At 30.5% G+C, this 27,928-nt stretch overlaps 2 protein-coding genes across 2 annotated transcripts; one reads left to right on the top strand and one right to left on the bottom strand.

Annotated features, from left to right (window-relative positions):
* The first annotated feature begins 5,280 nt into the window (after window positions 1-5,280).
* LOC142323593 (uncharacterized) lies at window positions 5,281-23,231 on the top strand. Its single transcript, XM_075363427.1, has 3 exons — window positions 5,281-6,227; window positions 17,378-17,473; window positions 22,903-23,231. The coding sequence occupies exons 1-3, from the start codon at window positions 6,189-6,191 to the stop codon at window positions 23,092-23,094; spliced, it is 327 nt and encodes a 108-aa protein (XP_075219542.1). The 5' UTR covers window positions 5,281-6,188; the 3' UTR covers window positions 23,095-23,231.
* Window positions 23,232-25,008: 1,777 nt separating this feature from the next.
* LOC142322659 (uncharacterized) lies at window positions 25,009-25,578 on the bottom strand. Its single transcript, XM_075361735.1, has one exon. It carries the CDS (start codon window positions 25,576-25,578, stop codon window positions 25,009-25,011), a length of 570 nt encoding a protein of 189 aa, XP_075217850.1.
* Window positions 25,579-27,928: the final 2,350 nt, after the last annotated feature.

The raw sequence follows: 27,928 nt of genomic DNA on the forward strand, positions 1-27,928 counted from the left end.
ATCTGAAGGGATGAAGAAATACTGGGCAGCTCGAAAGAGTAAAATAACACGCTTTTCTCAGAAAAGATCCAACTAAAATTGACTTAAGTGGTCCCATGTTGGCCGTAAAAGCATAATAATAATAATATCAATATATTGTGTATATATATTAATAATACATTTTTTTATTTATGTGATTGTTTTCTTCATATAATTGATTTATGTTAAGATTCAGATTTCATATCCTCCTTTTTTATTTGTAAAAATAAAAATTCTCACTTTTTTTGTTACCCTTATTAAATAAATTTATTTATTTACATTTTTGGTCAACAAAATCCATTAAGATTTTGTCAGAAGGTTAGTTTTGTATTACGATAATTTGTTTTGTAATTTGAATATAATACATAAAAAATAAATAAATAATTTATATTAAGACTCGGGTTTCATTTCCTCCCTTTTTATTTGTAAAAATAAAAATTCTCACTTTTTTTGTTACCCTTATTAAATAAATTTATTTATTTACATTTTTGGTCAACAAAATCCATTGAGATTTTGTCAGAAGGTTAGTTTTGTATTACGATAATTTGTTTTGTAATTTGAATATAATACATAAAAAATAAATAAATAATTTATATTAAGACTCTGGTTTCATTTCCTCCCTTTTTATTTGTAAAAATAAAAATTCTCACTTTTTTTGTTACCCTTATTAAATAAATTTATTTATTTACATTTTTGGTCAACAAAATCCATTAAGATTTTGTCAGAAGGTTAGTTTTGTATTACGATAATTTGTTTTGTAATTTGAATATAATACATAAAAAATAAATAAATAATTTATATTAAGACTCGGGTTTCATTTCCTCCCTTTTTATTTGTAAAAATAAAAATTCTCACTTTTTTTGTTACCCTTATTAAATAAATTTATTTATTTACATTTTTGGTCAACAAAATCCATTGAGATTTTGTCAGAAGGTTAGTTTTGTATTACGATAATTTGTTTTGTAATTTGAATATAATACATAAAAAATAAATAAATAATTTATATTAAGACTCTGGTTTCATTTCCTCCCTTTTTATTTGTAAAAATAAAAATTCTCACTTTTTTTGTTACCCTTATTAAATAAATTTATTTATTTACATTTTTGGTCAACAAAATCCATTGAGATTTTGTCAGAAGGTTAGTTTTGTATTACGATAATTTGTTTTGTAATTTGAATATAATACATAAAAAATAAATAAATAATTTATATTAAGACTCTGGTTTCATTTCCTCCCTTTTTATTTGTAAAAATAAAAATTGTCACTTTTTTGTTACCCTTATTAAATAAATTTATCTAATGCTCTATTGTTAATCAGTCTTGTTCCATCCTTCAAAGACTCAACACTTTTTTTGTTGGCACATATTAAATGAATTTGTTTAATGCTCTATTCTTAGTCAGTCTTGTAATAATTGTAAAATAAATTTTACTTCCGTAATTCATTCATTCAATATCGTAGCAGATCTTAAAACACAACTATTTTTGATAAAAATAAATCGATACTGAAAGTACTATCGATTACCTATTTAGAATCATATATATAATTTTTTTTTTTGGCCTTGTAGTTATAATTAAACATATATAAAGGCAAAACACATGGTTCAAATCAAATGGTAAACAATAAAGGTCAAAATTAGAAGAATTTTTAATCCTATATATCCTCAGCGATTTATTGATTTTGAAGCCAACTTTTTTTCTTAATTGTGTCAAGGAAGGTATTACTTTTAATTTCTTTCATAAATTCAATATAATATATAAATAATGAATTAATTAATTTATATTTAAGCTTCCAGCTCTCATATTGAGTGAATCTGCATGTAGACATTATGGATCTTGATGAAAATGTTGAGTGTGCAATCATTAAAAGACACCTAAACCGACCAAAAAAAAATTTAATTGGGAAGATTTCCTGATATTTTTTTGCTTTTCCTTGATCAATTTTCATCATTCAAAAAAAACATTTTTGCACCAGAGGCAATCAATTTTGAACACCTAATAATAGCAGTCTGAGACAAAACCTGTCCAGAAGGCCTACAGAGGCATGCTGTCGATATGCCCTGCAGCTAGTTACATTCCTAAAGGAAAACCATCGCTCATTTACTGAATTATTAATGTTATTCATTATTTTTACCAAATCAAACACTTACTTGTAATGCTCAAGAGATATGAAAAAAGTGTAATCTGTGTAATTTTACAAAATGTAAAATTATAAGTAACTTAAAGAGCTGATAATCTATAATTGAATAATGATGCATGATAAGCGTGATGCCCCTATCCAGACAATAAATAAGTAAAATCAGATAACATTAAATAAGAATACAAAAATTTGTGTTTATTTAAATAGTTTTTTTTTTTTTTTTTTTTTTTTTAATTCATCAGGAGAATAATATTGTTTCTTTGAAAGGAAATATTTTATTTTAATTTCAAAAAAAAGAAATGGTTAAAAATCTTTTGAGGTAATCTCTTTTATAAATTGAAACTGAAGCATAACAAGATTCTTTTTCATAGGCTGAAGTATTTTGCTGGGTAATGGAAAAATAGTCAAGTGGTTGTCTAACTTGATATAAGTTATTGTTATTTTTTTAGTAATAAAAAACTTTTTTTAATTTCAGAATTTTTGTTAAGACTAAACAAAAATATGACAGCCCATTTTTGAATTCTAAAAACTTGTGACTGTTCATAGCCTAAAGATGTGATATATATTTTATCAGAATATACTGAATAAAGTTAACAATGGCGTTATAAACATTTAAAAATTGCTTTTAGATGCTTCAAAGAGAATTTTACAAGAGTTTACAAGAATTTCTACAAAAAAACACACATTCCATGTTAACATATGCAATAAATAATCATGTAGTTTTCAGTAATGGTGAGCAAGGAAAATTATACAAGATTGTTTATAATTACTTTATATAAAAAAAGGAAATCATATTTACTTAAATTATTTAATGTGTTCAAGCATTCATACAACTATCTTCTGTGACACTAGTCATAATAATTTTAATAATTCTTGTGATATGTTGCAAAATCTATTAAAACTATCAACATAAATAAAGAGTATTAAATTATAAGAAAATTAAGTAAAGAATATGTAATTGCAGTTCAGGACATAACAGTATAGACTCTCAAGCATCATAGAGACTATTATAAGTGAATGTTAATCATACGTTTTTTTGGTACAGCTTTATACAGTTGACCTATATAAAGATACTTGTTTTTAACGTGATAGAATATAATTCTTCAAGTGGAAGTGTCTAAGAGATAATTATATATATTAATGTCAGTTATATTGTTCAATAATAATTTGGGACCAATTAAAATTAGGTTTAGATTCATATATAAAACATTACCTAAAGGATTATTGTATTATGCTTTGACCTAACAGTAAAAATATCCTCACATTTCATTGGTTTATTTATTTAATAATTCCTTTTTTGTGTAAACTTATAATAAAACAAATTACATAGTCACCAAGCATGACATTACAATACAAAGAATATTATTAAAGTAGCCATATACTTGATGGCATCATGTATAGTTGGAAAAAGTCATAAATGAGTAATTTACATTAATGTTCAATTGATATTTATTTTTAGCTCAATTTAAGGAAAACCTTTCTTTATGTTAATGCAAAAAGATCACATAACACATACATTAAATTATTACAGCTTTATAAACCTTGCAAAAATAAATATTAGGAGCTAAAGGATACTGAAAGTTCCGTATTATAACAAATAAAAACCTAAACCCTACTCTCAAAAAAAAAAAAAAAAATTATTAAAATATTTTAAAAATCAAGTCCTAAGCTGATCTAATCCATTATTATAAGAGAAATTAGCATTAAATCCCAGATACACTATAATCATGGTATTTTCAAGATAACAGAATCTCATTAAAAAATTACCTATGCAAGATTACTATACATCAATGAATTATCATTCTTAACTTGGAAAGGAAATAAAACTTCCAATTATTTTTCCTTTCAGAATCAGAAAGATATAATTTAAATCATATTATTGTCATTACTCTTGTAGATTTAAACGGATGAAAATAAGTAACCAAATTATCTGTTACTTAAAAAAATTAACTCAAATATCAAATTAATATTACTTGGTGTACAATTGAATTTAGATTATGATATTTTAATATAAAGTTTTATATTGAATCTTAGGAAAATATAAAATATGATAATAACAATACATAAATCTTGAATAATGTGATTTGCCTAATAAACCAAAAAAATTAAATTTTAAAATATATAAAAAATAATAATGTTTAATCAATTAGAAGTTTCCTCTACTGTTACTAAAAGTATATCATTTTGTAATTCTATCAAATTGGTTTTGTGTTTTACCAATAAATTATATTTATTTTCTTTTGATCAAATTAAACAAATTCTATAAAATAGTTCAAACAATAAATACATTAAGCAAAAATGAGATGTTCTACAGGTTCTTTTTCACTTAATAGCAGTGATCAGATCAGTAAACCAACACATCAACCTATGTTGAATAAATTAGAAAATTTATCTTGTACTTCATGGTAGAAGTCATATTTACTAATGCGATAGTACTTAGTTTAGGTAGGCTATCAGGGATAATGTACTTCACATATGTAAAATCTGAATCCTTTACACAGATGAAGATTCTTGCAAAGACCATAAGTAATGCTATACAGCAGCACTAATGTTTATAAACATGTTATTTATTACATTACTCACACTTTTTTTACTCTTTTTGAGATTTACATTAATTAAACTTACTGCGGTTTTTTTTTCAGTGATATTTGTTGTAAGTTCAGTGAATCCTTCATACTAATAGAAATAAGGAACTGTTATTTTTAATTTTGTCATATATTATATGCACAGTAATTTGCAAATAATAAAACGTCCTCATACATCAAAAACCTTGCACAACTTCTATTTTTCCAGTAAAAAGAAATCAATGTCCGAATGTATTAAACTCAAATATTTTGTAATTATATTCCTTTCAGTTCTCCAAACAACTGAGTAATAAATTTTTTGATCTGATTTTGCAATAAAGTTTTTTTGATTTGTGGATTTTGAACCGTATTAAATTTTAATTTAGATAAATAACTGATAACTACTAATGTAAGTTGTTTTTATTATTTTCAATAAACTGCAGTCTACAACGCTATAATCTTTTGTTACTAACTGTGTGCATGCGAATGAAGGTTAATGCGGGTACGGTTCTACGTAGTGTTGGACATAATCGGATGATTTTCATAATGAACTGGGCAAATACATTATACTTGTTCAGGCCTTGGACTACCTAAGTTCTTCCTCTGTAATGGAAGATGACAGGCTTGTTCAAGTCTAGCTGCTGACATCTACGCTCTTTAGTTTGGATAGTGGGTTGAAGATCATTGTGGTTTCCCTTCTGTGTGGCTTGGCTTTCTTTCTCTTGACGTCTGGTGACGAGTAGGCCGGCATGTTCCGAGTGATACCGAAAGGTTGATATCGGGCACGTCGCTGACAGGGAAAGTTTTTTTTAGTCGTGGCTTGTTCGACATGGGTCGGATTGGTTGGAACCCGTAACCACATACGTGCCCGTTATGGTATCTGTGGGCTGATTTTTGGCCTCGTACGTAAAACTAAACACAAAATACTCTGGACTCGATTTTACCCATTACTCTAAATAAGCGATTATTTGTTGTTATCGATTACATCCATTACTTGAGCTTATAGCCTATTGTGAAGAAATAGTTTCTTAAAATAAAGTTTAAATGATTATAGTTTTGATTAATAAAATATACTAAAACTTATTTACGATTAATAATCATTGGAATACTATATTACTTATAAGTATTGTGTTGTAAAAGTATACATTAACGATTATTACTTATCCGGTAATGCCGTAACAATTACCCTTTCGTTTTTCCTGTTAAACCTCCGGTAAACGTATCGTTACTCTGGTTCATTTCAATTGCTACCTACTAACAAACGATTAATAATCGCATACTATTTTTATAATCGATTATTCCGATTATCTAAATCGATTATGCCCGTCTATAATTCAACGTACCGGTTGTCGGTGAACTGGATTGGGAGTACGTTCGCTTATAATTTGTTTACAGATAACCTCTATAACTAAGGTTTTAATATTGTAATTTGTTCATTTCTTTACATTAAATTTTTTTGCCAATTTTATAATGAATTTGGAACCAGCTGTATCTAATTTAGAAAACATGGTAAGTACGTGTTATAGTAAGCATAGGTAGTTATGACCGGAAAATTGCACGAATGTAATTACGTTAAATTTTACCGCCAAAATATTCTTTTAAAACAAAATTGTGGATTTATAATTTTTTATTCTTTAATTATTGTTTTTTATTATCATATCAAAGATTTGAACAGTGAATGTCATTGCATTAAGTTGATAATATTTTGTAACGGTATTAGTTTCCCTTCTATTTAATTTTGCTAATTGTTACCGGTAAGAATTATGGATAACAAGTGTTTATCATTCAGCAACGTATGTGTAATTGTTGCTGTGCTTTTTTTGGTAGTTTTGTTTTGAGAAGAAAACTAAATTTAAATGCAAATACTTTTTTTTGTGTGGCAAGCTCTTGTATTGTGGATTTATGTGATAAAAAAATTTTAATAACCAATTTCAAGTAAGTTTCTTTTTTATTCTAAGAGTAGGCACTGTTGAGTGGTCATCTGAGTATTATTGAAATTCATTACTATCATTTGTTTCATTGGGATATTCTTTTAGAAAATACAGCCTTAAGTTATTTGAGAAAATTGGAGATTCACAATTTAAGCCGATTCTGTCTGTTGATAGTATGTTTTTTAAATTAATAAAAACATTTGATAAGGCCTAACATCTTCAGAGATCACCAATGAGTGTTTCAATTACTGCTGTTTGAATTGGTTTTTAAAGGATTTATATTATATGTGATGTGCCCAAAAAGTGAGTTTATTATTTTTATGTGTGTGTCGTTTTTTGTTTAGTACTTTGTGCTGCTCAAACTAGTAGTCATTCTTTATTGTAGAATTATTTATTCTTTTTCTAGTAGTTAGATCCTTTATTGTTTATATGTAAAGGTAATTTTGACAAATTACTTCATCAACTCCAATTTTGTTCAAACTTTCATGTCCCACAGACATAAGAAAATACAACATCTAAATGTTGAAGAGCTGGTACAGACACAGTGGATGACCCATGCAGGGTCAAAGGCTGCACCACATTTTCAGTGCTCTAGTCACTTAGCTATCAGTTTTGTAAATTATTGAGACCTATTCAGATGCAGTCCATTCTGTGGAGAGAGATAGGGTGGGAGAGGTATGGTCTTTTATTGAGAGAGCGTAGGGATAAATTACTAAAGTATGGCAATTCTTAACACCTCGTAGGATGTTTTGTCGAGTTTATCTTTAAACAGAAATTTAGTTACTACAGGGAGCAAGAAACTACACCACCTGGTCCATGCTATTAGTCATGTATATGATGGATAATCATGTTATGAAGAGTGCTGTCAGTCTTCTTCAATTGCTGACTGACGACTATTAAGGTTAGTTTATGGTTTATTCCTCCTTCCACAAAACTTTAATTCTATCTTTAACTCTTAACTCTAACCTTAACCTCTCTTCACAGAACAGACTGGCATCTGAACACGTCACCAGATCTCACAAAACTGATTGCCAATTGACTAGAGTACTGATAACATGGTCTGGACTTTGACCTGCTACGGGTCACCTGCTTTCCCCAACATTTAGATCTTTTGTTTTCCTGATCCTTAGCATATGATATATTAAAGTGTAAAATAAAAAAATTTAAGGCGATCAATTAATTGCTCAGAATTAACTATGTTAAAATTTCATGTTTGTGTTTGTGCATGTAGGGTATATTTCAATTAGTTGATTTGTGAAGTGCTTTTATGTGTTCCTTATATTGTAAAAACCTGTAACTTGTTAAACCTGTGTAGAGTTTTTGGCATTTGCCTCCATCAAGGTTGTTTACCCCAGATAAATAACATTTTTTTGTGCTGTTTCTAAGTGGTTTTTGTTTTACTAATTTATCTGTATGCAGTGTTGTAGCCTGCAATACTTGAATGTGTGTGCAATTTTCAATCGACGTATAAGAAACAGCATTTGAACACCCAAGATATACCACAGCATGATATGAACAATGAAATAAAACTTGTTACTTCAAACAAGAAAAATCATAATAGAAAATGAATAAGCTATAGAAATGCTCAAGCACACAAACTTGTATGACTCCTACATATTACTGATGATCAAAAAGAACATAAGCCTAGTAATCTAAATAAAAAATATTACCCTTAGGCCTTTTTAAATAAAAAGAATTTCTGTACATTGCCGTTCCTAAAACAATCATAATTGTACATTATCAGCCCAAACAAAACAGCACAATTAATAAACTAATTACTAAAATAGTAAACACTTTCTATATAATCACATAATTATTTCATTTTCAACAACAAATCTGTCAGATCATCTAGTAGACTACTTTAGGCTTCACCTATTTAAGGCATATTAGCTGAAATATTTTGCTACAGAATTAAAAAAAATGACTCAAAATAATCTATTTGCATAGGTGTGTAGATAAAATAATCCTATAAAGTAGAAGCATCTCCTTTTTAAATCCATATCAGCAAAGTTCTCAAAAACAACTTTCACGATCGATTACAAAAATCGTAAAAGTATAAATTTCTTGGATGTCGCAGTACAAAATGTAAACAAACTAAACATAGACACATTATTACCCTGTAATATGGATTTCAGCTTTTAGAATTATGCTATACTAATTACACAAAACTTAACTTTCACAAGAAGTTTATCAGAATGGATTAGATACTGTAAAACAATTACTTATAGCAAGTAGTTACAATAGAGCAGGAGTAGACGACTTTTACTCAAATTAGAAAAAAAAAAAAAGAATAAGATACAGTTAACAACAAATACTTAACAGTCACATACGTTTACAACTATATTGATAATATTACCACAAATTCAGAAAAACAGGCTTCAGTATTGCATAGAGACACAACACACATTGTTAGACAAAAACGTGATCAAATCTTTTTTTTTTTTATATTTACTAAATTTCTACAGCTGTAATGTGTAGTATGTAGAAAAACAGGACAAAGCCTTTCATAGTGATGATACAAAGATGACATTAAACCACTTCCGTTCCACAAACTGAATCCAATTTTACAAACACATCATTGAAATATACATGTACAATGTTTCAGCATCCACATTTCAATAACAATATGGAATTCTTACACATAAAAAACAAATTGTAAACATTGTTAAGTAACTAAAAATATGCAAAAACATGTAAAATTATTATTTTAAGCAGACACAATTTGAATCATACTCGCACTCTTTGAACATATCCTACGATAGAGAATCTTCAAACCTAACTCAATACCAGTACTAGCATTAATATATATGATATCAAAACACTTGATGATCCTAGCAGTGGTCTCTGAAGAACTTAATTTATAGTAAAAACTGATCGCAACTAACATAGTTAATGTCAGATAAAGTTTTTGTAGCTTTGACCTTATTATAAAGTGTGTATTTTGCAATTTTAGAAAACTTTTCACTTTATTAATATTAAAATTTTATTTTATGTCCATAAAGTATTTTAAATAGCTTCTGTTATGTCATAGTTATATGACATAACATATGACATATGACATGTATTGTCATATGTCAAGTTATGAAATAAACATCTTAAATATTTTAATGTAATTGATCTTTTTTCAGTGACTGAGGTAGTAAACATCAGTCAGTCACTGTAGTTTTAAAGTTTTAACTATAATTAGTCTCGTTTAAAAAAATCCAGAAGAAGCAGGAATCCTTACAAAAAATAAAAAGCAATAACTAAAACAATTTTTTAATTGATTATAACAAAATACTTTATTGTAATTCATTAAAATAGAAAAAAGATGCATATAATTACCATGGTTCTCTGTTACATGGCAGTAGTAACAAGATGCTACTGAGTTAGGGTGGAACACATTCTTCGTATTAAAATATCTCTTCTTCTTCATTACAGGGATTAGGTTTTGTATTTTTTTTTTATTCGTAGGAGTTATGAAATAAATAAACTGCAATTGTGGTAGTGCGTGTATATACAGCACACTATTGTATGTGCCTAGCTGTTGTACCTAACGGATGTTTATAAAAAAAACATTGTTGTTTGTCACTGACTTCAAAATAGCAGTATAAATTCTCTTATTCCATACTGGATATTTTTAATTTTCTTGTAATAGTAGTTCTGTGTTTCAGGACCTTCTTTTTGTACACGTCACTGTGTGTGTTTATTCGGTTATTGTGGGATTTATTTACTTTGCAATTATTACTGATTATTGTGAGATTTGATTAGCCTGTATGTGTGTGTATTTGAATAGTTTATCGATATGGCTGATAATTTAGGAACATCTTTTAATAAGTACAGAAATGGGAAACATTTGCGAAGTGGTGAAAAAAATTAGTTTTAAATGTATTCAATCAACTGCTGAAGAAAAATCCTACATTGGTTAAAAAGGAAGTAGTGAAACTTACTTCTGAATTAACTGGTGTGTTGGTTAGTAGTATTAATAGATTATGGATTGAAATAAATAGGAAAGGAAAGGTAAAAACTTCTGTTAAAAATAGAAAACGTGGAAAACCTGTGCTAAGAAAATGGGATAAATTTGGAAAATATAGGATATAGGAAAGTAAAAATAAAAAAAATAATAAATAAAAAAAATAATAATAATAAAAAATATAAATATTGGGCTATAGGAAAATGGGATGAATTTGACAAAAATGTACTAAGATTGATAGTACATAATTTCTTTATTCGTAATGAAACACCAACTTTAAAAAATTGTTGGCTGTGATAAACTGTGACAAGAGTTTACCAAAGATTGGATGCACTAGTTTATACAAATTACTCTAGTTGATGGATTTTTAATTTATTAAAAGAAATAAAAAAAGTGTCATTGTTAATCGAAAAGAAATCATAATTTGACGGTGTAATTATTAAAAAAAAATAGTTAATTGAAGAAAAACGGGTAGAGATATATTTTATTTGTATGAGATGTGGGTAAATGAAGGCCAACCACTTAAAGAATTTGGTGTGGTACGACAGTTACATAGGTAAAAAACAGCGTTTCTGTCAGGATTAAGCAGGGGCCTGCAGCCTCCAAAAGATAAAGGAAAGCGATTAATTGTGGTACATATTGGCAATGAAAATGAATTTTTAGAGGGTGGATTACTTGTTTTTGAACCCAAAAAAGCTGGAGACTACCATGATTACATGAACGGAGATATTTTTATGAAGTGATTTGAAAGTATTGTCGTTATTACCCGAAAATAGTATTGTTGTAATAGACAATGCTCCATACCATAGTGTGTGTAAAACTGGAAAATATTGCAAACAATTAGTGGAGGAAAAAACAAGAAATTGCTTTATGGCTGGAAACAAAAAATATTATTCACTTTGGAGAAAACAGTTTAAAAACAGAACTCCTTGAACATATAAAACACAGTTGTGACAAATTTAATAAATTTTTAATCGATGATTTGGCTGAAATGAAGGTCATACGGTGTTAAGACTTCCCCCTTATCGCTGTAACCTTAATTCGATTTGAGTTAGTGTGGAGTAAAGTAATAGGCTATGTTGCCTGAAATAATAATACATATAAAATGAAAGACGTTAAAATCATGCTTGAAAAAGGGGTGAATGAGGTATCAACTGATTAATGGAAACAGTGCACGAAGCATTTTACAGAAGAAGAAACGAAGATGTGGGACTTAGATCATTTTCTTGATGTTGTGGTTGATGAACTAATAATTAATGTTAGAGATGATTCGTCGTCAACACCAGCTTCTGGGAGTAATGAAGAATCAGATATAATGGAGGGAATCCAGTGTTTGTTGGACACTGACAGTGAATAAGGTAATCAATTTTATTAATGTTTCAAAGTGGTAAGGTTTTGTTCATGTTATATATTTTACCTATTAAATTATTTTTAATAATATGTTAGTTATTGTTTGGGATATTGCTGTTTTCATAGGTTTTATTGTATTAAAAGTTTTGTGAGGAATTAAAATATAAGTGGTATAAAAGTAAATATAAATTAAATAAATTGTAATTAAGTAAATAAATTAAGTGTAAAGTGAGTATAAAGTTTTGTGAGGAATTACAAAAAATTGTAAATTTAGTAAGTAATATCTTTTAGGCATACTGTTCCACAACATCTTGTCTGCAGTGTGTTTATGCGGTATCTCCTTCTTAGAATGAACAGAGAGTAGACTTGTTGTGGTACCCATCATTTTCTCGGTCTCCCCACATCTCCTTCCCACAGATATTTAAAATGCTTTGCATCAAAATATGTGCAGTGACAATTTTGCATGTAATTCCAAAAGGATCTACTTATTTCCAACAGTATCAAGAAAAGTATGAAGATATTCAGGATGAAGGCTGCCTCTGTACATCTTGGCCAGGACATCCAGGTCCAAATGAAGAGATTGGATTATGCTAAGCAGGCAAGCATATACATGTAGCCTAATATCCTGAATATGTGCTGGCTTACAGCTCTGTTTCAGTTAAGCAAATTTTTTGTATGTGATGAAAGTTAAACTGTACAAGTTTCAGATGGTATAGGCTTTTGTTATTGGTGATAAAGAAGTATGCCTTCATTTCTCCATCAAAATGTTGGAAAAGCAGAGTTGGCATGGAATCAATCACCTTTAATAATGTAACAACTTATTGTGTGCGTTAATGAAGGAATGGTTATATCCATCAGCAAGACAGCTGTTTGTCACATTACTACAATTAAAAAATTATAGTTCTTGTACTTGTCATAACATTGGATAGGATACTTAAGTCATTGAAATGTGATGTTAATATGATGCCTACGCTAACCACTGGATTCAACATTATGTGATTTTATTTTATTTTGATTTTTGTGCAGGATATTGTTTTTATGTCCCACTTCATGATTTCAAAATTTGAAACCATATGAGGGTCATTCAAATATAAACAGGACTTTGGTTACATAACTTTATTGATACTAGATAAAATTCTTCCTCTATGAATCATGAGACCTTGACGTTGGAGAGGGGGCTTGAGTGCTCAGGGACACAGAGTAGCTGGACCGAAGGTGCAACCATATCGGAGAGGTATCTGTTGAGAGCCAGACTAAGGAATGATTCCTGAAAGAGGGCAGCAGGTCTTTCAGTAGTTGTTAAGGGCGTGAGTCAGAATGACTTAAACGGCCATATCAACATCACTCAGTCCTCTGAGTACTGCGCAGCTGAAAGCAATGGAAAACTACAGCTGCTTTTTTTTCCAAGAAAATGTGGCTCTCTGCATTTTCATACAGCAATGATGGAGGCGCCTTCCTTGGTAAAATATTCCGGAGGTAAACTAGTCCCCCGTTCGGATCTCCGGGTGGGATCTACTAAGGAAGGGGTCACCAGAAAATTAAAAAATAACATTCTACGAGTCGGAGTGTGGAATGTTAGTTTAAAAAACTTTTGGAATGAAGTTTAAAAAAGGTTGGTAGGCTAGAAAATTTAAAAAGGGAAATGGATAGGATAAATGTGGATGTAGTAGGAATTAGTGAGGGTTCAAATACAGAGATAGAAGAACAATTGCTAACATGTACAGGAACCAAACAGCAACAGTAATAATTGAAGAACATAAGAAAGAAGCTGTAATAAGAAAGGGAGTCCGACAAGGATGTTCCCTATCTCCGTTACTTTTTAATCTTTACATGGAACTAGCAGTTAATGATGTTAAAGAACAATTTAGATTAGGAGTAACAGTACAAGGTGAAAAGATAAAGATGCTACGATTTGCTGATGATATAGTAATTCTAGCCGAGAGTAAAAAGGATTTAGAAGAAACAATGAACGGCATAGATGAAGTCCTACGCAAGAACTATCGCATGAAAATAAACAAGAACAAAACAAAAGTAATGAAATGTAGTAGAAGTAACAAAGTTGGACCTCTGAATGTGAAAATAGGAGGAGAAAAGATTATGGAGGTAGAAGAATTTTGTTATTTGGGAAGTAGAATTACTAAAGATGGACGAAGCAGGAGCGATATAAAATGCCGAATAGCACAAGCGAAACGAGCCTTCAGTAAGAAATATAATTTGTTTACATCAAAAATTAATTTAAATGTCAGGAAAAGATTTTTGAAAGTATATGTTTGGAGTGTCGCTTTATATGGAAGTGAAACTTGGACAATCGAAGTATCTGAGAAGAAAAGATTAGAAGATTAGAAATGTGGTGCTATAGGAGAATGTTAAAAATCAGATGGGTGGATAAAGTGACAAATGAGGAGGTATTGCGGCAAATAGATGAAGAAAGAAGCATTTGGAAAAATATAGTTAAAAGAAGAGACAGACTTATAGGCCACATACTAAGGCATCCTGGAATAGTCGCTTTAATATTGGAAGGACAGGTAGAAGGAAAAAATTGTGTAGGCAGGCCACGTTTGGAATATGTAAAACAAATTGTTAGGGATGTAGGATGTAGAGGGTATACTGAAATGAAACGACTACCACTAGATAGGGAATCTTGGAGAGCTGCATCAAACCAGTCAAATGACTGAAGACAAAAAAAAGATAAAATTATAAATATATTACATTATTATTCTACATAGTTTTCTTCAACTGAAATAAATTTTCTCCACCAGATAGGTAGTTTCTTAATACCCTTATCAAAAAAATAAATAGGTGCCCCAAAAACCAACTGGGGTTGTTGGGGCACATAATGCTCAACTGCAGCATCATCTTCAAATTTTTTCCCTCCTAAAGCTTCTTTCAGTAAACCAAACATGTGGAAATCACACTCTGACAAATCTGAACTGTACAGTGGGTGTTCAAGAGATATCCAATGAATTTTTACGACTCCGAGTTGCTGTATGTGGCCATGCGTTGTGGAGAAGGAGGACATTGAGAATTGTAGCAATGGACCCACATTTTGTTGCAGGTCACAATACAGTCCAAAAATGCCTCTCCTTCCTCAAAGCAATTCAGAAGCCGTTGCTGACTGATGTGTTTCCAGCTATTTTTCTGTGCCTCAGTGAGAAGACGTGTAACCCATCTCGCCAACACTTTGCTGAATCCAGGAATGTGTTTCCAAGACTTCCAACACATGTCCAAAATATGAACAGTTTTCGTAATGTAATTTTTCTTGTTTAATTAGTGATGTGTGAACTAGTTCAATTTCATAAAAGAAAAGCACTTTTTTTGCCAGATTTGGTTTTTTCTTAATTTAATTGTTAAATTGATCTAATAATGCTTCACAATAATTTCCTGTGATAGTTTTTTTTTTCAGTTTAGTATATTAATATTATATCTTATACATTACAAAAAACAGTTACTGCAAACATTCTGGCCAGTACATTTTGGTCAGTACATTGTTGAGGTCATTTCTATTTTTCTCTACCAAATTTCAGATACATTTGTAACTGTTGTTGGCAGTCATTTGAGTCGATCAAGTATTATGACTTTTAAAAATATATGAAGGAGAATATTTTATTTTGATCAAACATTACTTGTTGAAAGGCAAAAGCACACAGGAAGCCAAATCTAAGTTGGGAATATTATGGTGAGTCAGCTCTGTTGATTAGAACAATTTACAAGTGGTTGGTTATTTTCAGAGTGTTCATATGAGCACAAACAATGCTGAGTGCTGCAGATGGCTTATTGAAGTTACAACTGCAGAGACTATTGAAAAAATCTATAGTACAGTGACAGAAGTGATTGAAATTGAATGAGATTGATAAGATAATAAGCATCTCAATTGAGTGGGTCCATCATATTTTTACTTGAGTACTTGTATATGGGTCATTCCACGTCAAATTAACAAGGTGGATAGCCATTCACAACCCAACCAACTGGGATTTTCAGGAATTTTTTTATAAATTAACTGTTGATAGAGTTATGAGAAAATACTGAATTTCAGATTTCTATCATTAATCGTTTTGTGTATGGAGCTCTTCAAATTTGCTGAAAATGACAATTTTTGACTTACGGCAATAGTGTTAGGTTTACATAACTTTGTTTATTAAGGTAAAATGATAAACTTGGACTTATTTTAAATCTTATTTGATGCTCTTTCATATGAGATACAACAAGCCTATGTTTACATAAATCTTTATTTCAAGGTTTGACTTTGACCTTTGACTTTTAACCTTGAATTTCAGAAAAAAACAGGTTTTTAATTTTTTTTAGTGAAAAATATATTTTATTCATCATTATAAAATATCTGTGCAATTGTGAAACTGGTATGTAAAAAGTGAAACTGTGGAGTGTAAAGGCATGATGAAAAAATTCCTGTCAAAGTTTGCTGAAGGTTCTGAGTAGCACAGGCATAAGCATGTAGGCATATCTTTAATGAGAACCCTACTTTTTTCAGTTAAAGTGTTGTGTAGCCTACTTACTGTATGAAATGTCAAAATTTCATTGTAGGAGTGCCAACTGTGAAGCATAGATTTTTTTCAGAACTTGAGCTTTGTATTTACTTGTTTAACAGGTTCATCCTTCCAAATTGTCCTCTCACTTCTCTTTTCATTGTTTGCATTTTTATGACCTTCAGTTATTCATTTTCCATAGCATTTATTCATTCATTACTATAAGATTAATAAAATACATGCCTAATTTTAGCCAGAGGTGTTATAAGATGAAAAATTAAATTGCTGATTGTACAGCTGGTGCAGAATTGATTGTTATTATACCCATAATTACTCATGACACAGGAAAACAAACAGGAACAGATAGTTACTGTATAATTAATTGCTATGTAATAAAACATTTGAGCTGCAGTTTATTCATATTAATTTTCTATTTACAAGCATTTGATAATGAGCTTATAAACAAACACCATTTGCTAATTTTGATTTCTTATTCTGAGGTTGGTGAACTTTAATGGACTCATCACCAGAGTATCTTATTAAGTTTACTTGAAGCCCTTTTTCTTAAAATATTTAAGTCACTAAATCAGAGCAAAGCACCCCTTAGTTTATTGAGAACTGTTTTCCAGTTTTAAATAACATTCAACATAAAGAAAACTTTTTGTATTAATTGTTTTATCTTATCTGTAATTTTCATTAAAAAAAATAAAAAAAACAATTTTGTAGTATATAATGCTGTTTTCTACAGTAGTTATATATATTACCTTTTGATGTTAAATATTTTTCTAATGCCCAAAATTATTAATGATTTTTCATTTTTAGGATAAATTACCCATTTCTTCATCTTATTTCCTGTGTCTGCTTACTTTAATGGAATGTTTTTATTCGAAATTAATATTTTGTAGTAAATGTTTTTGTATAGCGATTGTTTTATTATAATTTCAGTTGATGAAGGCCGATTCTCATTTAGATGATATTTCATGGAAATTAAATCTGTTTGAAACAGAACTCTGTCCTGCAGTTGTAGCAGATGATGCAAAGGTAAATAATAGATGTTTGTTTAGTTTTTTGTTTTTATTTGTTTCTTGCGTAAAAAAAAATTCTTGCGTATTTGTTAGCATTATAAAATTTTTATTTATTTAACGATTTTTACATAATCTTATCTAAATTATATTTTATGTTTCATATTACTAACAGTAATATGTAACATAAAATATACAGAAAGTATATTTTATATTAAAATATATCTTTGATATAAATTTACCTTGTTGATTTAGTAACGGAGAACTAAATTAGGTTTTTGAGCATTATTTCATGAAAGGTTTTATTTGAGAATTTTGTCTTCTGAGTTCCAAGTAGAGAAAAATTTCCTCTACAATTCAGGAGAAACATTTTCCTCCACACTTTAAAATTATAATGTATTTTTATTCATTAATGGGAAAATAGTGGTTTTATTTCAGTGTAATTAAGTTTTCATGTGTGCTACCCATATCATTAGGTGGCAAAACATTTTGGAATAAATGATAAACATTTATCATCATAAATTATCTGCCCTGAGGTGAGGTGGTTCCTTGCACTATTTATGCATCCATTCACTTTTTCTAAGTAAACTTTTGATTCGTATGGTAACTCCCATTTTCTTTTAGATCATCTATAATTTTTAATCTTTCCAAACTTACTTCTTTGCATCTGATTAGTCATCAATCTATCAAGTATTTGCACATTGTGGATATACAAGTTAATTGTTAAAAATCTAAACCCAATATAAGTTTTTATTCATAATGATCTATATTATGTTAAACACTAAATGGTTTGTTTGGCTTAAATGAACTTCCTGTTGGGGTAGCTCTGACCAGGTTTGCTGATGATTTGGCAGTCAGTGATAGCCAAGTTGGAACAGGTGGTGATGGACTCTGGAAACTAGGCAATAAATATTACTGTCTCGCACCTGCAGATGATTGGTTGTCTGCTTTTGCTAGAGAAGACCCGTGGTAGTTTCAGGTAGTCCCATAGAGTAGTCCACCTTACCTCTGCTGTAAAGCACATAGGAATGTGGATAGATAAGAACATCACATTCCAGAGACTTATAGTAGAAGTGTCGGTCAGAGTTGAGAAAACAGCTGCTGTCAGTCCAATAATAACTAACATCAGGGGTCCCTGCACATTGAAGAGGAGAGTCTTGTCCCACGTTGTGCTCTCAAATATTTTGTAAAGAGCACCACTCTGGTCATTGTGCTGGTGAGGAGGAGGACCTGTGCAATTCTTAGTCAGGTCACAGGGTTGTCTTCCACAGGTATGCAGTAGTTACAGGAACCCCTCAAGCGATGCTACCATTGGGTGGCTGGACCCAATTGTGTGGCTGTGGATTTCCTTGTCCAGAAGAAGGAGGAAATTTACAGGGGAATAAATAAGGAGGATGCACAGGCATTATTTGTCTACAAGTGGCAAGAGAGATGAGATCAGTCTACAAAAAATCAGATAGACCTATAAGCTGATCGCAGACTTTCAGAGATGGCTGTGCTGAAAACATGGGATATGGTGTACAAGTTGATCCTTACTGCTCATGTGAGCTTTAAGATATACTGGTGCATCTAGATGGTGAGACCCTTCATGGAGTATTATTATTACAGGAAGAAGGACAGAACACAGAACACACTGTATTCATGTGTTATCAATTCCTGCCAGAGAGATTTCAGCACACTTACCCCTAGAGAATGTCATTGGGACTATGCTGCAGACAAATGATTTTGGCACACAATTTCCACAGTATTGGTTCAGATCATCTGAACAAAGTTGAAGGAAGAAGTCCAGGTGTGAGTAATTCCCTCTGAGTCTCTCTTGGGGTAGGTTCACAAGTTACGAGACTGAGTTTAAAAAAAAAAATGCAGGACTGATTGGTTTGAAGCATGGGGCCAGCAATGGAGGTGTAGATGAAGACAAGACATACGGGTGATGTATAATACCGTAATGTGGGCCTGACATCCCATGTTGTAGAGAAGGTGGGGTTTTAGTGGGTAGGCTTGGAAGGGAGAATCCTGCACTTCCACGAGGTTCAACACCACATACTGCCTGTAAATGGATTCCTCTCTTCCAACAAAAAAAGGAAAGATTTTAATTACTATAATAAATACGTGTGCTAATTTTGAAAATAAAAAATGCCTTTTTCTATCATATCTGGAATTTTCCTTCATTCACAATATGTCCCACCCACATTGTTCTCTTTAAGAAAAGCTTTACTGGACTTAAATATATTTTTTGGGTGTGGTAATCTTTTCTTTATTAAACATGCTGTTTGTTATTTTATACCTTTGAAATGACAATGTAGGCCAACTTATTGATGTATTATTATTATATAATATGTTATTGTTATGATGGCAAAAATTAATATAAACATCCACTGCTGGATGTTTATATTAACATTTAATTGAATAGTTACTGTAAATTTATGTTCATTAATCAATATATAAGATCACTATCACAGGAAGAGTTAAATCATGGCACAAATAATTAATTAATATTCTAATTTTATTATTAACCCGTTAATGATTTCTTTAATTTCTATCAATTTAGTCTCCTGTGTTACATTTATTTTTACATAATTCATTGTTTGAAATAATTTCCTTTCCACAAAATAGAATTATTACATGTTTTAAAAAAAATCTGTTAAGCAGTTATTTTGTGTTTTAATAGGAAAAAAAATTAAAAGATAAAAATACAACATTAAATGGATGAAATACATAACCTGTAACTCAATTGACATGGCCACTTAATTTTGTTATTTCAGACTGTAGCTGAGAATGATACAAAACCCAAAGTTTTTTTTTTTTATTTTTAGTCCGATAATATATTAATAGTTGGCAACACACAAACCCACCGAGTTGGTCTAGTGGTTAACTTGTCATCACAAATCAGCTGATTTTGAAGTTGAGAGTTCTAAGGTTCAAATCTTAGTAATTGCAGTTACTTTTATATGGATTTGAATACTAGATCGTGGACACGAGTGTTCTTTGGTGGTTGGGTTACAATTAACCACACTCTCAGGAATGGTTGACCTGAGACTGTACAAGACTGTACTTCATTTACATTCATACATATTCTCATTCATTATCTGATGTAATACTTCATGGTGGTTCCGGAAGCTAAATAGAAACAGAAAAGTTGGCAGCACAAATCCACACTTAACCTGACGCTATGTGATTCAGTATTGAATATTATCAGCCATGTTGGCAGTTGTTGATAATGAAGCACTTACAATGCTTTCTGCATCTGTTGTCTGTAGTTCACAAAATCTAATGATGAATTGATTGGAAGGTTTTCTCTTTCTTTGCAATCTGTCAGTCAGTTAATTTGAAGCTATTCTCCATTCCTTTCTATTGAGATCTTTTATCTCTAACATGTGTACTACATCCTACTCCTCAATGGTCCTGTTATATATATTCCAATTTTTGTCTTCATCTAAAATTTTTAATTTCTGCCCTTCTCTCTAACACCACATTACTTAAACCTGGATGTCTTAATGCATGATATTTTTTCTCCACCTGTTCATTTTTATTCTTTTGAAATAACAACCTCTTCACTTCATACTTTTGCAGCACATCCAATTTTCAACATCCTCCTGTAAAACCATGCTTCAAAGGCTTCCCGTATTCTTTTCCTTTCTGGTTATTCCTTTTGCCCATGTTTTGCTACCATAAACTGCTACTCTTTGCAAAAATATTTTTTTTAAGAACATCATTCTAATTCTTATATTAATATTTAATACTTGCAAATGCTTTTCATGAAGCTGTGCTTGTTTGTGCAGTCTGTCTTACTTAATTCTTCCTTTAAAATTTTTCTCCCAAAACAATGAAATTCTGTAATTTCTGGTATATTGTTTTTACGTACATTAATATTTAATCCCTATCTATCTTCTTTTCTGTCACATTTCATCATCTTTATTTTATTATAATTATTCTTATAATGGATTTCTCTCCTACCAGTTAAACTATACCATCCATATTCCACCTATCCATCCATCTCTCCATTCTTTTCATTTGTTTGTTGTTTCTGCCAACATATCATCAGTTAATCTCAACGGTTTAATTCTTTTCTCCCCGAGTAGTCACCCTTTTTCAAATTTTCTTTTAATTTCTGTTTTGCTTCTTTTGTATTTAAGTTGAAAGCAGTGGATGTAGACTAGATTCTTCTCTCACTTCTTTCTGAATAGGAGCTTGCTTTTCTTCGGTTTCTCTTATCACCGATACTAGATTTTTATGCAGGTTGTATAGTCTTATTTCCGTATATTGAATCTGATTTTCTTTAAAATTTTTAAATGTTTTGAGTTTATATATTATCAAATGCCTTTTCCAGATCTGCAAATGATATCTACATTGGTACTTATTCTTTTTAAATCTGCCTTCTAAAATTAATCTGAGGAATTTCGTATCTTGCTTGACTTTACTCTCAGGTAACTTATATATTGATCTTATCAGGGTTTAACTATATTTCTATTGATTTTTTGATAATTTTAAATATATATTTTTAAAAGGTATTTTTGAGACTCATTTTCTGTTTCCAGTGTTATATTTTATGGTTGATGTGAAAATATTAGCTTTTTAATCTCAAACTGATCCGCATTTAGAATTAATAGTCTTTTTTCATACTTTATTAAGTAAAAATTTGTAAACCTTAGAATGTATTAGTGAAATATCAGTATAACTTCTACACAATCATGAACTTTAGCAAATTTGGCATTTTAACTTTGTTAATTTTGACAGCTGTTTTAAGTTTATGTGAATTGAGTCCAGGTGCTGGAGCTCTTTTACATAATCATTGCTCATCTATTATGGTCATAAAAAGAAAAGATTAGATTTGGTTTTAATCAACTGAATTGTTATTACTGTATAGCATAAATATATTGATAGCACTATCATTAGGTTTGGTTATAAAAATATAAATAATAATTATTATTAATTTATTACTATAAAATTATAATTTATTTTTAATTTATTATTCAATTTTAAATTTATTATTATAGGCAATTATCTCATATAGAAATATGTAGAAAATTATCAAGTGTTTAAAATAAAATTAGTTGAGCAACAGAATTGAACATAAATAGTTGTTTTGGAAGCTACTTGAAATAATTTTGTAGAATAAATACATTTGAATTTTAACTATTGAGAGAAAATACAAGTCATTGTAATTACTATGGTAAGGAATGCAGCAGAGATAAAACATGACTAAAAGTGATCTTATTATATTCAAGAACTTACATATATATATATATATATATTTTTATATTTTATATCTTATATTTCATGATATGTATATATATATATATATACACACACACATACGAGTATATGTTTTGTTATATTTACTGTTCATTGTATTTATTTAATTATTTCAGTTCTTCAAATGTAACGTGAAGTAGAAATGCTTTTTTTTCAATGCACTTGTAATTAATTATTTATTTAAAATTTTTATAGGTTACAGTGATGAATCTGCTTGAAATTGTGACTCAAGTGAAAGAAGAGTATGAGCCCTTGAAGCATGAGATTCTTGAATTACAGGAACTAGAAAGGGCTGTTCGTGAAACTTTGTGGTTCAAAGCTATGAAAGTTCAGCACAGAATGATTGCTCTTCACACAAAAGTCAAACCGTTCAGTGGTCTTCGTTAGATATAGTTTTAAAATTTGACTTAAAATTATTTGTTTTGTTGTTTTATTTTCTAATTTTAAAATTTGCATACAAATTTGTACTGCTCTTTAGCATATTATTTATTATCTATTTATTTCAATTAAATTCTCTCACAAAGTAGATGCTATTTGCTGCAGTTGTTTTTTAACTAAAAAATTAAAATAGGAAAAAGTTTTATTCACAAGATTTTTTTGATGTCGTAATTTTCCTAAAAATCTTTTAAAGTACAAGGATTAACAGTGTTTTTAAATCTTAAATATGGATACTTTCAATATAAGTAGGAAAAATTTCTATAAGGATTTTTTGTATATTAGTTAATATTTCATAATTAATCTCAAATGGTATTATTATTATTATTAAAATTGTTCTTGTATGGGGTATTTTTGCTGAATAATAATTTAGGTGTTGGATCTAATATTGCTGCATTTGTGCATTTGAAGGATGTGCATCTGAGACATGTAATTTCTTGGGCATTAAAATGCTAGAACAAGTAATGTTTCAATGTTTCTGCACAATCTATTCATTATTCTGTTATCTTTAATATAGGGAATTACTTATCTGACTTAAAAATGCGTCTTTTTTTACCCAGATACCACATTAGCTAGCTCACTTTGGCGTAATTGGAATCATTAAATTTAAATATACTCTTTTAAAATATTTTATATTTCTTTTATCAGTCTTGCTGTGAGTGAAACTTCTGTTTTAATAATAGCATAAACTCCCAAATTATTATTATGATTATTGTTGTAAATTTAATTTTTTTTTTTTTTTGATGGACGTACTTATTCTTTCATTGATTTAAGTGTAGAAAATTATCTCCTTTGTATCATAATTCTATATTTTATGGTTAAGTTAATGTTAATATTGAGTTCCAGTTAATTTGTTATTGACTGATTGTTCGGCACTAATAGCGGACTGTAGCACTATTTTGTTCTTTAATTTGAATTTAATAGGCTGGTTCCTACTGGATGCTGGGGTATGAAATGATAAGACACACACTATTATACACATCCAAACGCATACGCCCCAACATACCGCCCATTTTGAAGGCCATGTCCTTCAACACACAACAGACAAAATGAACTCAACAAATAGTAATAGCATAATACATGATAAGATTCAAATAATTGTTTGTAATATTCTGGAATGGTAAAAGTTTATATGTATGACACTTAAAACATAACACTATGCCTTATCGTCTGTAGGTAAAGGACATAGTTTGATGATAGCTCTCGAAAATGCCTGTAGATGTCTTGATTTTGGCTACTCTAGCACGCTTGTTATGTCCGGGATAAATCTGGAGAACTAGCCAATTGCCATCTGAGGGGGGACAAATTTTCTTCTTTGATGATGACTAAATCCCCAGGGTTGAGATTATGGGTATCTTGGTTCCACTTTGCACGTTGTTGTAAGCTGAATAGGTATTCAGAAGACCACAGAGACCAAAATTTTGTGTTTGTTGTTGCACCAGCTGCCATCTGGATAACTTGTTGGCAAGTCTTTAAGAATGGGCTCTGGAAGGGTTATAAGTGAGTCACTTGTCAGAAAATGGCTAGGGGTAAGAGGAAGAAGGTTACTGGGGTTATTGGACATAGGAGTAAGCGGACGGGAATTTAAACATCCCTCTATCTGTAATAAATGTATCCATTTCCTTAAAAGTAAATAATGCTGTGCCAACAGTTCTCTTAAGATGATATTTAAGTGACTTAACAGTGGCTTCCTATAACCCACCAAAATGAGGGGATCTGAGAGGAATGAAATGCCATGCAGTTCCCTCATTCGAGACCAATTTCGCTAATTTCTCTTAATGGTCTTTAATCATGAAGAGCCTTCTTAGTTGAGTCAATTCATGGTTTGCACCAACAAAGTTTGTTGGATTGTCTGAATAAATAGTTTCACATTTCCATCAGTGCAAGATGAAGCGCTTTAATGCACGTACCTAGAAACGCTTTTGTTGTCAGATCTCCAACTACCTTCAAATACACAGCCTTCATGGAAAAGCAAACGAAAACTACAATGTATCCTTTATTAGGTTTGATCCCACATCTCTGGCTAGCACGTGCATGAATAGGTCCACAGAAATCCACACCGCAGGTATTGAATGGTCTACGAGGATTTAATCTTGATGAAAGTAGATCACCCATCAGTGGTATTGTTGCTTGTGGGTTTGCTCTAAAACATTTAACACATGACTGTACAATTTTACAGACCACGTTGCATCCGTTCAAAGGCCAAAATTTCTTCCTTATGCAAGCAAGAAGTTGTGGTCCTGCATGTAGTTGGTTTATATGTTTTTGCTCTACAATTAATTTTGTTAAACGACCTTTTGCAGGTAGAAGAATTGGGTGCTTCTGTTCATAGCACAAATTTGAATTGCTAATTCTTCCGCCCACCCTGAGAAGTTGCTGATTATTCACAAATGGATTTAAAGATTTTATTTGACTGTTCTTGTTTACGTGCTTCATAGTTTGTAATCATGTAACTCTGCTGAGAATGCATGTGCCTGAACAATTTTAATTAATACAATCAATGCATCCTCCAAATAACAAAAATCCTGATATTCTTCCATCAGATGATGTTCTGCAATTTCTGGCAAATCAGCGACAATATGCAGTAATTCTCAAAAGTTTTGAAAAAGTTCAAAAAGGATGTGATTAATTCTGGGGGTTCTGTTGACACTAGAACCGATTTGTTACACCTTTCAAGCGGTTCTTCCTTGTTGACAATCATTCTTGTTAAGTCGTGGATCTCTGCAACCCGATTCGCTAACTACGTTTTCCACTTAGCGATGACAATTTTATTCATGAAAGTGCAACAGTGGAGTCTGACCACAAAACACACTTTGTAAAATTATGTTGAAAAGTTGAAATTCCCTTATGAATAACTTGCAACAATAAAAGAGCTGCTCATAGCTGAAGTCTTGGAAGACTAACTTTCTTAATAGGCACGACCCTAGACTTTGAACAAAGTAATTGTACCTTGATATCTGAACCCTCACATCGGATGTAAACTCATGCACCATATGCTGATTCGGATTCACAATTTTTTTCATGTTTTCCTGAAACTATCCATCCCCATTTGGTATTTTGCATGATGAATGCAGGATCCATTAATTTAAGTATACGTTCACTTAACATTTCTAAGAATATTTCTGCTCTGATAAACATGTAATATTACTGATTGCATGAAACTGCGGATCTGCCAGCTCTATATTAGGTGGAAGTTGGAATTTTACATTATCAGTCTAGGTAGTAGGTAGTGGCTGGGTTATTTTAGGAAGAATAACAAAATTTGTTGGTGCAAAAATCACTAACTCTGGATTTAATTTTGCATGTAATGTTTACGATGCATTTGCAGAGGTCTAACCAATACCAGTAATAAATGACTGAATTTTATGCTTCCTCAGCCCTAAAATGTTTGCCATTCTGTCAGTTATAAAATGACACTGTGAACCTGATCTAATAAAACCCTACACAAATGCGATTCTCCACAAGAACTGAAAGCTAATACCACGGCAGTTGACAAAATTACACTAGATGTTCTGTGATGATCAGCTTTTAGATTGGACACAGTGACTACAGCTTATTGGTTTGAAACAGACTTATTTTCTTGTTTGTTTTGTGCCAAATCTTGGGAGTTCCCTGCTTTTGTGCTATAATATTCTTTTCTGTATAGTGTAATAATGTTTTATGGGCCTTACCACAAGACTTGCAGGCACTTGGTTTGCATTGCTTTGCTTTGTGATCCAAAGTAAGACAATTGAAACAAATGCTTAACCACTTTACTTCCTTTACTCAATCATGAATAGACAGGCCTTTGAATTTGTCATAAAAATAAATTAGATGCGAACCCTTACAAAAATGACACCCTTTTGGAGATAATATATGATTAGAAATTGTAAATTCTTTTGTAGGTTTAGCCTTAACTTTATTTACAATTTTACTCTGTACCCTACTGGGATTGGATGGCTGTGATCTGTTTTCAACTGCTTCTAACACTTCACATCTCTTTTGTAGGAATTCAATCAACTCTGACAATGTAGGTACATCGGTACTACTACTATAGGTTTCACAATCACGATGTGTCACATATCTAAATTGCTGGTAATTAAATGACTAACAAATCCCACTGATCAGTTGGTTGCCTTAGCCCTAAGGTTTTGAGCACTTTTAAATGCTTATGGGTATTGTCAATGATAAATTTAAGAACTACACTCGATTCCTTTTTAAATAACTTAACACAAAATAACGCACACACATCCTTGTTTATGAGATACCACTTGTTTTCATATCTCTCCTTCAATAATTGCCAAGCAATTTTATAATTTTTGGCAGAACCTTCTAACGATTGCAAAATAGAGGCAGCCTCACCCTGTAATGCAGACCTTAAATAATGGATATTTTGCACATCACTAAGCAAGTCATTATTGTCAGTGACCAACTTTAAAAGTATCTAAAAATGACGGCCACTCATCATATTTCCTGCTAAAACTAGGTAAATTAATTCAGGGAATTTTTATTGGTATACATGTTGGTTTTACTTCTTGAATACACTTAATCTTTAATTTTGGTTTGTATTTGTCAATAAATTTTTGAGCTCAATCCATAAACTCAAAATAAAGATCCTCAAATGATTCTCGTTCACGTTGTTCGTTTTCATCAATTAACTCTATTTTAGTTTGAATTAACTCAAACTCTTCTGAACTTGTAAATATCTCAATTTGAATTGGCCTAACTTATCTGGATTCGCTTTATTATTAAAAAAACATATTGAAACTTGTCACACTGGCTGTGATAAGCCCTCGTCTCTTTTTTA

This window comes from Lycorma delicatula, chromosome 4 (assembly GCF_047948215.1).
Source record: "Lycorma delicatula isolate Av1 chromosome 4, ASM4794821v1, whole genome shotgun sequence".
Classification (NCBI taxonomy): domain Eukaryota; kingdom Metazoa; phylum Arthropoda; class Insecta; order Hemiptera; family Fulgoridae; genus Lycorma; species Lycorma delicatula.